At 37.4% G+C, this 12,565-nt stretch overlaps 1 protein-coding gene across 1 annotated transcript in view; it reads left to right on the forward strand.

Annotated features, from left to right (window-relative positions):
• Window positions 1-12,565, forward strand: part of naaladl2 (N-acetylated alpha-linked acidic dipeptidase like 2) — a 795,864-nt gene that overhangs the window by 523,521 nt on the left and 259,778 nt on the right. Inside the window, exon 13 of the mRNA XM_042513024.2 lies at window positions 9,272-9,415. Within this exon, the coding sequence (XP_042368958.1) occupies window positions 9,272-9,415 (144 nt within the window). The remainder of the gene's footprint in view (window positions 1-9,271; window positions 9,416-12,565) is intronic.

Below are 12,565 nucleotides of genomic sequence, written 5' to 3' on the forward strand. Positions count from 1 at the left end.
TAACCAAATTTATTAAATGTTATAACAGTAGTGTATTCAACTTTATTATAACAGTAGTTACTTTATCAAACTTTAACTGTAACTGCAGTTTGTCCAATAATTTTGTATTTTAGTAGTTAACATCAGTTTAAACAACGTTAAAAAATATCAAGATATATATGTTGTGTATTGGGATTTGACATTAAAATACTGCAATATCATTTTAAAGCCATATCGCCTAGCCCTTTTAGCATGTCTATGTGTTGCTTTTTGTGGTTGGCTTGGCTGTGAGTCAAACATCAGGATAAGGAAATCATTATACCAGTCTGTAAACTCCCCTTTTGCCAACTTCTGTTAGCTAGCTGCTAGCTAGCCAGGCCATGATTTTCAAATGTAAACATCAGTAAATATTAATGAAAAGATAGATAAGAAATGGGCGCCAGCTCAACTAGCATCCTGTTAACCACTGTACAAAACAATTCACTGGTTGACCTCTGTGCCGTATCAGTTTCCAATGAGATTTCTAGACTGTAAAATCATTTGATCAACGAAACTTGATGATAACCTGGACAGGGTCATGCAACAGTTGGCTCTTCTTAGGCTGACCTGACAGAGCAGAGGACCACGGTGAGAGGAGAGGAGTCATGTACTTTACAGTGAATAAGAACTGGTGTGCGGATTGGATTGTGAGGTGCCCCTGCTCCTGCTGTGGATCACTGCTATAACGTAACACTATGCAGATGCAGCTGCAGAGCGGAGTCGCGGCCTGTGTTGGGATGTAACGACCATGTAGCCATCTCGTTTAGGTCAGGATGTGTGGACAATTAAATTATTCTGCAACCAGTAGCCATGGATTACCAAAACCATTTGGAATGATGGACAATTATGAAGCTTCAGCCAACAATTTCAGATGCAAAAAAGATCTAAATAGCAGAGCACAAGTTAAAGAGCTGATGAGATCACATTTCACACCAGTTGTTCCTTGTATTATTCCATGTGACAAACAAATGATTGATACATTAATGAAGATATACTTATCTTCTCATTTCTAAGTTATTTGGAATTACTTATTAGCCATTTAATAATTACTAGCTAGCTTCTTAGGTATTTACTCACATTTTTATTCTTATGCCTCCGTGCCAGTGGTTGTCCTTATGTCATCTGTACATCTGTCCGTCCATTTCTCAGGCTGTCAGTCGCTCAGTCTCTGTCTGTCCATCCAAATCTTATAAATGTGAATTTCTCTAGCACAAAATCATGTAGACTCAACAATGAACTGATTTCATTTTGGTGGTCAAGGTTCAAGGTCACTGTGACTGTGACTCACCCTGAGTGAATTTGTTTAAATTTGGCACAAAAATTCAAATAGGCTCAAGGATGAATTGATTAGATCTTGGTGGTCAAAGGTCAAGGTGATGGTGACCTTAAATTCTTCTTATTCTTGTAGAAGTGAGTCTCAAGAACACCTTGAGGGAATTTCTTCAAATGTGACACAAACATTCATTTGGACTCAACGATGATCTAAACAGAATTTGGTGTTCAAAGGTCAAGGTCACTGTGACCTTGCATCTGTCCCATTGTCATAACATAATATGTTTTTGGCCATAATTTAAGAACCCTTAAGAGCCACCTTGAAACTAGGCTGGCTGCATAGATCTGTGTGTGAAGCATCCATGTTTTCACAGACATGAATGTAAACTGTAGGTTTGAATTTGACTTTGACAATTTGACTAATGCATGGAGGCATACAGCCGTGTGGAGGTATATCCAGTTTGTGCTATATTTCATCCTCTTTTCTAACCTTGCTATCACGCTTCTCCTCCTCCTACACCGTTTCTCCCTCTACCAACTGAACCTCTTTCAATATTCCCCTGGTTGTCCTTTTTCTTACCCTAACACTGCATCCTTCTACTCCCCTAACCTCCTATGTCTTCTCTTCTCTTTTGTCCTCTCCTTCCCCTTGCTCACTTTCTCTCAACCTTCTCCTCTCTTGCCACTTCATCTACTATTCACTTCTTGCCTTGGCCCTCTCCTCTAACCCCTCATCTTTTCCTCACATCTTGTCCAACCATCTCCTTTTTTTCGTCGTTATTTTTTACCTTATATCCCCCTCCACAATTTTCTCACTCCTCATCTCTTCCACACCTCCTCCTCTCCCCCCTTGTCTTGTCTCCCGTGTCGTTCATGGATTATTAATTGTCTTGTGGAGCTTGAATGCCGACATGGCACTCTCTAGACCAGCCACAGAAGGCTATTGACTTGAAGTTTGGTTCAAAGAAACCACAAGGGATTTTTCAAGGGTTGCTGAACTTGTCCTCACAGCTAAGGTTAGAGTATAGATTATTCACAAACTTGGACAAAGTATGGATCAGCTGCAAGAGAAGCAGAAAAGTAACAATATGCTTAAGTTAATGGGGTATACAAGATGCAACTGGCTGAGGAAATGAGATATTAGGGACAAAGGATGCATGCCTTTGTAATGAGTTACGTCTCTGTCGGAGCTCCCATTTGTTTGTGGAGACATTGCAGCTATAGCTTAACTATGACAAAATGCAATAGCAGACTTTTTCAAGTCAGACACTTTTTTATCCCTTAATCCTGGCAGTTAGATCCTATTACAAAGATTTCCTGAAAACACTCGGCAGTATAACATTAGTCTTGCAAATATATGAGGATAATGTGAAATATAGTATTGCGGTGGAACAAGAGAACACACAAAATAAACTAATATGTGCTAGAAAATTAGTTTACATGTGATAGCTCATCTGTAAGCATAGATGTCTGCAGATGAAAGGTATTTCTAGGATGGATATAAGTTGCTGATGTCTGTTCCTAAATGTGAATCATTACTCAGGTGACAAACTGACCCTTTGTGTATTCTTTCCAATTAACCTTTGAGGCCCTAATGCACAGGTAACAATTTCAGAGCCATCAATTTGCATGTCATTTAAAAACACACCGCAGAATGTGATGATACACACACTAAGTAAAATTACGCAACACCCACACTGAGATTTCGGGACTTTTGGTATTTTTAGCAGCAAAATGACAACACATCTTGATATAATTATTTGTTGATGGTCGATAAAGGTTAACAGCTGGAGTCAGATAGTCTTTAGAGACAGTATGAGGTGTAACCCTTTAAAACTTAGTTTGATTTCTTTCAAAGACATGGGGAGAGGGCAACGAGCAACTTAAAAATAGTTTAAAAGGTACAAGAAAGTCACCTGAAGATAAGCACAAAAAAGTAATAAGCAAACATGGAAATAATCTTTTAAAAAGTGCCAAAAATATCATAGTTTGTATATTTTGTTTTTTCCTGCAACATAATTTTTAATTTAAAAAAAAACCAAATAATTATGAATATAGTCTTCAAGAACTTTTTCCCTTTTTCAAATAAATTTTCTACTTACTTTTAGGTAATTTCCTTGTCACATTTTACTTATTTCTTGCAAGTTATGGGATATTTCTTCCTCAGTTGCTCATTGCCTTTTTCCCCATGTTTTCAAAAGAAATCAAACAGATTGGCTAAGGTCAAATAGCTGTTTAATCAGCATCTTGATGTACCACACCAGTCAGGTTGATGGATTAGCTTGAAAAAGAAGAAGTGCTCACAAACACGTTCCATTTAACAAATTTGAAACCAAAATCTGATAGAAATATATTTATTGAGTGCATAAAATGGGTCTTAGTCTCATCTTTAATCTTTAGATTAAACCTGTGAAATATGTTAAATTATATCAGAGCAGCTTTTCTTAAACATGGGGTTTGCATTTATTCCTCACTGGGCAGGTTTCCATTAACCCTCTAATTGTGCAAATTGAAATATACAATATAAGATACACATAATGGAAAGTCCATCAAAAAAACGTTCCATTTATTCCAAAAAATGTTCACGATCCCACGAGGTGGTATTTCAGGCGATTCGAAAAAGCCATATTTTGCAAAACTGCAGTTGAAACACTTTTTTGGCTTTTATAGCTTTGCACTTGTTGGTAGGAACTGGCTCCCTCATGATGCAGCAGGAGCTACAAGAGGTGTTATTGCAAAGTTGAGCAGATAACTGGACATTTTGAACCCACAATTTCTCTGTGAAATCGTGGACTATCGCCTCCCAGAAATGCCTCATACGTGGCCGCTCCCACATATAAGGGGCTTTCCATTATGGCTCCATAACACGCCTACGTGGCCTTGGATTGGACATAATGATAGCTAGGGCAGTGGCTGCAATAGAAATAAAGCTGCTAATGTTTTGAACATCCATCACCATGCAATATTATCACCAGAGAAGTCGCAGAACATCACTCAGTGGAAATGCCGCCATCTCACAATTGACATTATTAAAATTTCACTTTAAATTTTGTACATATCTGTGATGGAAACCCGCCTACTGTCATCTTGTCCTGTAGCCTGCACATTTTTTTTTTTTTTAATTTTCTTGTCATTTATATGTGACACAATTTATTTGCTTTTTCTTTACAGTTAGCTCTTTTTTGTCTTCTTCCGACTACCTCTACATCAACTGTGTCCTGTTTAGGCTGAGCACCTAATGATTATTTTTATCATGGATATTTTCTTGATTGACTCACTAATGCTTTGGTCTATAGAATATCAGGGTAAAAAATGTGAAAAATGCTGCAAATTTTCTGAAGCCCAACATTAAATATATATGCTTAGACTGTTCTGTGAATGTGATACAGGTTTGCCTAATATACTGATAAAATCATACTAGAAAACAATTCAGTTCAGTCATAGCTGTGAATATTATCAGATAAAAAGACAACAGCTTTATATGTGTGTCTGCCCGTAGAAAGACAGTTTGCATTTACTTGTACATGTTTTAGATTCTACCTTGGCATGCCACTATACTATAGGCAGAATCAATGTACAGACTTTATTAATACATCTGGCTTTAGCAGGTCTTTGCTGGTCATAACTAAGGAGCCACTATGGGATCTTACAACCATTTGATTTCCAAGTCAGCCTCACAATCTGGATTTAACCACCCATAACACATACTCTTATTGATGATATGATTTCACAGGGAATATAACTAATGAGGCCTTTAATCACCTTTCACTTCGTTTTTCTGATTATGTCGAAAACATTTTGCCGAGTTTTACTTTTTTCTACCTTTTTGTGCTTTCAGCAGGTCCTTATTGGTCCAATGCAGTGTTGGCCTTTTTTGGCTCTCTGACATAAGTGTAATATGGATGCAGTGAAACAACATAGTATGAGAGGAGGGTTTCTTAACATAAGCAGTACATGGCTTTTTATTGGAAAACTTGAGTTCAAATATGTGCCAGATCCTTCATTATGATATGAGTCTTAGCAATGTGCTTGAGTAAAATCACAGCGGTAAACATATTTCCAAAAACTGAAGTAAATATCATGTTTTTTTAACAAATAATCATCATTATGATAACATGTACATCCTAAGGCTGAAAACTGGGTTCCAGGGTGTAATCTTGTAACTCCTTTTGTCACCGTGTTAACTGGCAATGCACGGATTCTTTGAGGACGGTGATGTCACGGCCATACTTTGCATGTGCAAGCAGGGTCTTCTATGGTGTGTCATTACCGCCAACTACTGGCCTGGAATGCATAGGGTTTTTGGTTGGTTTTGCAGATTTGTGTACACGGATTGTTTTCATAATGTTATCATATGAAAACAATTTTTTTTTTTAAAAAAACACAAAGGAAAGACTTTTCCGTTTTCAGTCGGGCCGACTAAACGTGGCCTCAGTGCACTGGTGTGTGTGTGTGTGTGTGTGTGTGTGTGTGTGTGTGTGTGTGTGTGTGTGTGTTCCATCCATGTGTGTGTATGAAGCTCTTGAGTGCTTTCTTCAAGTATAATATGATGATGAGGCTCCTCTCATCTAAGATCTGTCAGGAGTCATTCAAGTCTTCTTTCAGTTCTTCCTTCACTTATTGTCAATTTCAATCAAACAGGAAGATCTTCAGACCTATAAGAGTCATGGAGGAGGGCAGTGGTTAGTCTCCTCTGTATGTTGGATCACGAGAGCAGACATGGCAATGATGCTCCTTTTTAAATTCACTATCAGCTAACTTTGTGCTGTACATATGGAGTGGCTTTTGGGCCCCTGACACCAGGCTGCTACAATATAGTGTCAAACAGCATGATTTAACCCTTCGAAACCAAAGGAATTGGTTTGATTTCTTTCAAAAACACTGGGAGAAGGCAATAGGTAACTTAACAACACATGCTCCAAAAATTGAACCATGTGAAAATGAGCAACCAAAGTAAAAACAAAAACAGGATATATGAAAAAGGAATAAAATATGTATAAAAATACAAAGAATATGTGTTTATTTAAGATATACCTCATTATTTTTCTGTCACATATTTTTAGACATTTTTTTTAGCTAATTTTCAAATAATACTCTCCTCTTCTAATTTTTAGGTAATTTTCTTGGTACCTTTTACTATTTTTTTGTAACTTGTTTCAAAGGGTCAAACATTTAGACTGAGATACAGTAGAGTCACAGCTTAAAAATGTCAGATTGATGCAATCATATAAACTATTTCAGCAAACAATTAATTTTCTTATTTATTCTTTTGTGATTACACCAACTGATTGCCAGATTATCAGTGCTGCGTCTTCATTTCATTTTCGTCTTCATTTTCAGACAATATCATTTCCATGAAGAACTTTGTTTCCATTTATAAAACTGTTTGTTGTCCACTGTGATTGGCTCTACTGTTTCAGAAATATGAGAGCAGTGATGTTATTGGCTTCGCGTGTTTGATCACCACACACTGTGATCTACATCACTCTTCACCCAGACTTTTACACTTTGTCCTGCTGCTCAGTCAACCAAAAGAGCAGATGCACTTGGAGACACACATATGGTCTGTGGAAGCAAGAACAAACACGATTGGCTGTTTACGTCTGCAAGTAAAATATGGCTGTTTAATTTGAACTTTCAGAATGATGCCACACTTGAATTTTGATGAGGGAAATCTGATACATCTGTGTCCTTTAATTTTGGTTGGCTTTGTGTTCACTCTTTTTTCCAATAAAACCAAGCGGGTTACATGGAGTCATACAGACCAAATCACTGTGGCATCATGCTTTCAACAACACTCATTTTCAGGTAAAAAACTAACAACTGTTTTGAATTGCAAAGATATATGATATTGGAAAAATTGTTTATTTTTGTCATCATTTTAAGTTGTAGCTGTAACATATAAGATATAGATTCTCATTCATGAAACAGGACTAAATCTGCAGGCAGATTTGTATTTAATTCACATCAGTACGAAAAACCTACACTGGATTCATGAATGCTGAAAAACTGGATTTGATTGTAGAAACGTGTTCATGAATTCCAATCAATAATAAATTGACGCTGCTGTCTTCTTTGCTGTTGCAACAAAACAATTTCCCTCACAGGATTAATAAAGTATTTCTATTCTATTCTATTCTATTCTATTCTATTCTATTCTATTCTATTCTATTCTATTCTATTCTATTCTATTCTCTGTGGGAGCGGCCACGTACGAGGGATTTCTGGTAGGAGATAGTCTACGATTTCACAGAGGAATTGTGGACTCAAAACGTTCAGATGATCTGCTCAAGGAACTGCGTGAAGGAGCCAGTTCTTACTGACAAGCACACAGCCATAGCATCATGTGACCTATAAAAGCCAAAAAAGTGTTTCCATTGCAGTTTTGGGAAATATTTTTCTATTAGCCTAAAGTACCACCTAATGCAAGTGTAAAAACTTTTTTTGCAATAAATGGAGTTGTTTTTTTCACATTGATGTGTTTCCATTAGGCGTATTTTATACTTGCAATTTAGTTTTGCACAATTTTAGGGTTGATGGAAACCTGCCGAGTCACTGTGTCCTTTTTTAGCCTCTTATATTTTTTAACCTTTTGATCACGTACTGGTACTGTGGGTCTTCATGTTCATCTGCACCCAGTGCACATTATATGTGTTTCTCACGTACTGTATGTACTCATCTGCAGAGGAGAGTGAAACAGATGTGCCATGAACTAAACCTGCATGGACCTGAAGCGAGGATTAGGGAGAACATTTCACTCTCTTAACAAGGGCAAATCAAACAGTGCAGCCATGTTGCCTCGAGCAATGCCCATATTGGCTGAATGCTTCCACATGTGGAAGACTTCATCTCTATTAGCAGTCAGCCCACTAGATTCAGTGGAGAGAAGGGCAGGAGAAAGAAAGAGTAAGACAAGTAAGACATAATAACTACGGCGAGATAGCAGGTGCCCAGAAACCTACATGGGCCTTTATCCTGGATAAATAAAACCTGTGAGGGACAAACAATATCTCAGCTAGCTAACTAACAACACTACAATAAGAGCGCAGTCAGGCGGATCAGGTCCTGCTGCCCAGAACGATCACTGAGAGACCAAGTAAACAACTTAAAAACAAACAGCTTAAGCCTTATCATGTGACAGACTCCACTGTGTGTTTGTTATTATTTCTGTCACTACTGCAGAAAGAGAGGGATAGTATAGAGAAGGGATATTTCTTCATCCCGACTGTCTCACATTGATTTGCAAGCTGCTGGCAGACACAAAATTGCATTAGCTCTTTTAAAGCACTTTTTCCAGGTTATTTTCATGTTTTTTATTTTTTATTTTTATTTTTTTTCTCTTTTTCTTGATAAATGGGGAGTGTTATATGCTGTGCTAGGGTTGCAATTTGTAAGCACTTTTCATAATCAGTTAATTGGTTAAATTAATCATTAATCGTTTGAAAAAACATAAAAACGTTGCTCATGTCAGACAATACCAAATGCTTTTTTTCTCACAACTCACAGCAGCATATTGCAAATATTTTGACAGTATTTCTTTGCCTACAGATTAATCAATTAAATGTAAATTTGATTAAATCCTTAATGACCAATTAATCGATCACTAATAAATTGTTATTATCCCTACTCTGAGGGCACCTCTACAATTAAATGAGATTTTACCCATTTATATAGTCAGATTTGTAATACAGTTGCTGTGCCAAAATTGCAAGGTTGTGTAGAATTTATGGGGAAATGCAAAATCTGGGAGGGACTGCATAACAATTAATAGAACCATTACAACTGTTAAATGTTATTTACTGTTTGAGGAGATCTATATTGTACCTCTGTTATGGAGGAACTGAAATGACACCAGGGCAACAGAAAATTGTCAGTTATATAACTGTATGGTTGTCTTTTTTTTATGAAGCTTCTGACCTCCCTCTGTTTTTCATCTTAGTTTCTTCTGATTTTCATCCTGTATTTGTATATTTCCCTCCAGCTGATGTATCAAAGGAGGCTGGAGGAAGTCTGACATCGCTGTTGGTTCAGCCCATCTCTGCTCTCCTGGCAAAGACGTTACTGTCCTCTCCATCTGCGGGACAAGGAGACGTCTGTATTCCTCTGGCCATGCCTCCTAACACAGGTAAATACTCAAAATACTGCATGGCTGAATTATTTTCATCAGTCTCCACAACAAATCCAACATATCAAAAAATATGAAATACAACCACATGATTTTTTAGTCTCAAGGATAAAAAATATTAACGTCACTAATTTAAATTCTTTATCAGTTGTTTGGCCAGAAATATAAAAACAAAAAATGCATAAATAAAATTGTACTAATAAATATTTTTTTAAATTAATAATTAAGAAATAACTACAAAAATCAAAAGTTTACATATTGTTCTGTGGATTACCTTCAGCAGCATACATTTGCATGCACACTGTTTTTTACTGTACTATTCATTTTCTATGTATTGTATTCATCTAGCTTATGTATTTATTTACTTACTTATTCGCCGAGTACAGCCTTGTACAGCCTTGTACAGTAAGGAGGAGTATTTCCTCTCCTATGGCGAGTCCTGTGCTGGTAGTGTTCTTTTTGTCCACTGATGCTTTGTGTTGTGTGCGTTGAAAAAATGCTGATATTTTTGCTTGTTTTTCCGATGGTTGGGGTCAACGTCTCTCCATCAATGATTTACTCATTGGCTTTTAGATTATCAGTCTCTGTCATGTGACGTGTCACTCACAATAGCTGCAGTGCTTTGAAGTCCACTTAACGTAACACGTGTAGAATCTCTCCTCTGTCCCTCTCTACTCTGTCTGACTGTGGGTGTGTGGACATGTGTGTGTTTGTGTATGAGCAGAGTAGAATTGACAGTGACACAGTAGAGACTGAAACATAAATTAGACAAATAATATAAGCATATTTAGTTTATAAAAAAAAAAAAAACACGGTCTAGACCTACTTTATATTGAAAGTCCTTAGATGACTTCTATAATGGTAGGGGGAACACTGAAGTATATATGGTGCTATACAGGACTATTGTGATGAACAAGAAACTGTACCTGATAACAATGCCCATAATTTCCCAGCGGATCTTAATTTCAACCCTTCCTACAGTCCTGATTTTTGGGTAGTTTTCATGGTGGATTCAAACAGCTGAAATTAGCTTTTACTGTGGGGTGGGTTCACCTTAAGACTTAAGCTGAGGAGTTCAGATAGCTGCAAGGAGTTTGGAGTAAAACCACTGTTCCTTCAGTTTGAAAGAAGCCAGCTGAGGTCATTCAGGCAACTGGTAAGGATATCCCCAGGATGCATCCCTGTGGATTTATTCTAGGAATGCTCGACAGGGAGGAGATATGCACACATATCAGTACTTATTAAGTCTCAAGATCCACCAGGAAGAGCTGGAGGACGTGGCTAAAAAGCAGAATGTCTGGATACTGCTTGACTCGGTGCCACCACATTCTGAACAGAAACAGTCTATTTTGTCTGTTTGTGTCAGCATGTAAATAAAATATCAGTTTACAGGTGTTAGGCATGATAGCAGTCTTGATGATATTGTCATCTGTCCTACAGCTGCCCTGCTGCAATCCAACTACAAGCTTTGTTGTAGTTTTTTCATAAATTGCAAGAAATTAATAGATTTAGAAAAGTATTAAAAACCTGGGGCGTTATGTCTTTATTTATTTTTTTTTACTAATTTTCTCTGAATTTTCTACTTTTTAGCAATTTCTTGCAAAGTTTTGGGTCAAATAAATTAAGCCAATTTGTTTAGGAATTAAAGGGTTAATTAGCTGCATGTTCCGTACTTTCAACCTGCATCTTGCTCTTGTATTTGTTAATATTCAAGTATACTCTTCTGGGATATTGAGGTGAGAGCACTGAGGGACTCAGAAAAATACACTAACTGACTAAATAACAAATTATTGACAAAAAAACAAGTTTAAATTGTGGGTTGAGGTACTGACTCTACAGTATGTGTGAGAGCTGTTGTATCATTGTGTTCTATCTAAATGGATCACCTTCACCACCGCCTACCTCTGCAAGCATATCAGTCACACTGTATGGTGACTCAGCGAGTTCATTACCTGGAATCTCCAGCAAACTTGACTTAGTTGAGTCACAGATGTGACCTGAGTGCCTCAAATCCACTGCGGCTTGAATGTCGCCTCGAAGTGTTTCAGAAAAAAAATATGTTTACGTGCAACTGCACTTTCTTTCGTATTTTTCGTATTTGTCTCTCTTTCTTACTCTCTATAACTTTCATTTCACCTAGAAACTTAAGATGAGCAATGATTACCCTGAAGAAAACTCTGCCTGCAAAGAAAGCTTATCAAACCCACTTGTTCTTGTAATGTACACATACATTCACAAAAGAATGAACATGACAGAGATGGGTGCCTCACTTGCAAACATATACCAGGGACCTAAACATCCCATGAAAGGGCGAGAGACATGTCCAATGGACACTGATGAATTACCTCAAATAGAGTCAGAGTCCAGCCAGATTATGATGCAGCAATTTCTAGCAAATGTGAGGGTAAAGTGCACACCATGGCAAGCTGTTAATGTGCTGTGGGGTCAGTGGTTACCTACAAAAAGAGAGGGGTCATTACAGCTTAAGTATGGAATAGGGAAGGAGGAACGAGTAAGTGACAGAGGTTGATTCAAAGGTTAGACAGACTTACTATTTTGCTAATGTGATCTCATTCCGACGAGTCATGCTTTAAGCTTTGGGCAGAGGCTGGGGGCAGACTTTTGCTCTGTATCTTGATGCAGGGGTCAGTGGTTAGGTTTAGGTAACAAAACTATGAATCTATCAGTACATTTATGTTCACAGTTAGGTTGAGCTGCGGTCATAGTTTAATTAAGTCATGTAATTGGACTACTGTCCTTGTCCCAGTATGCATTCACTGGGTGAGAATTGATTTACTGAAGGAAGTATGTCCAACTCCACCACAGTAGGTGCAGATATGCCCTCTTTCAGCTAGCTGCTATAGACCTATATTGTTTATACAGTCTATGATATAGACCGAATTGCAATTGTAACTGTTATTTACAATAACTTTGGGGTAGAAAACTTCTGTGTCACGTATATATAATCAAACAATGCAGAAGGCAGAGTTTACTCAGCCTTTATTGATTCGTTTTAAGCCACCTTAAAAAATATAATTATCAGTTTAAGTTTTACCTCACCGTAAAACAGCCCTTACTGACGGGGATTTGGAGCTGTTATATCAAAAGCACCAGACTCCACTCCAGTCATTTTACTCCACTGAACTGTGG

Source organism: Plectropomus leopardus, chromosome 5, assembly GCF_026936395.1.
Source record: "Plectropomus leopardus strain MGB_pleo_1.0 chromosome 5, ASM2693639v1, whole genome shotgun sequence".
In the NCBI taxonomy this organism is placed as follows: Eukaryota; Metazoa; Chordata; class Actinopteri; order Perciformes; family Serranidae; genus Plectropomus; species Plectropomus leopardus.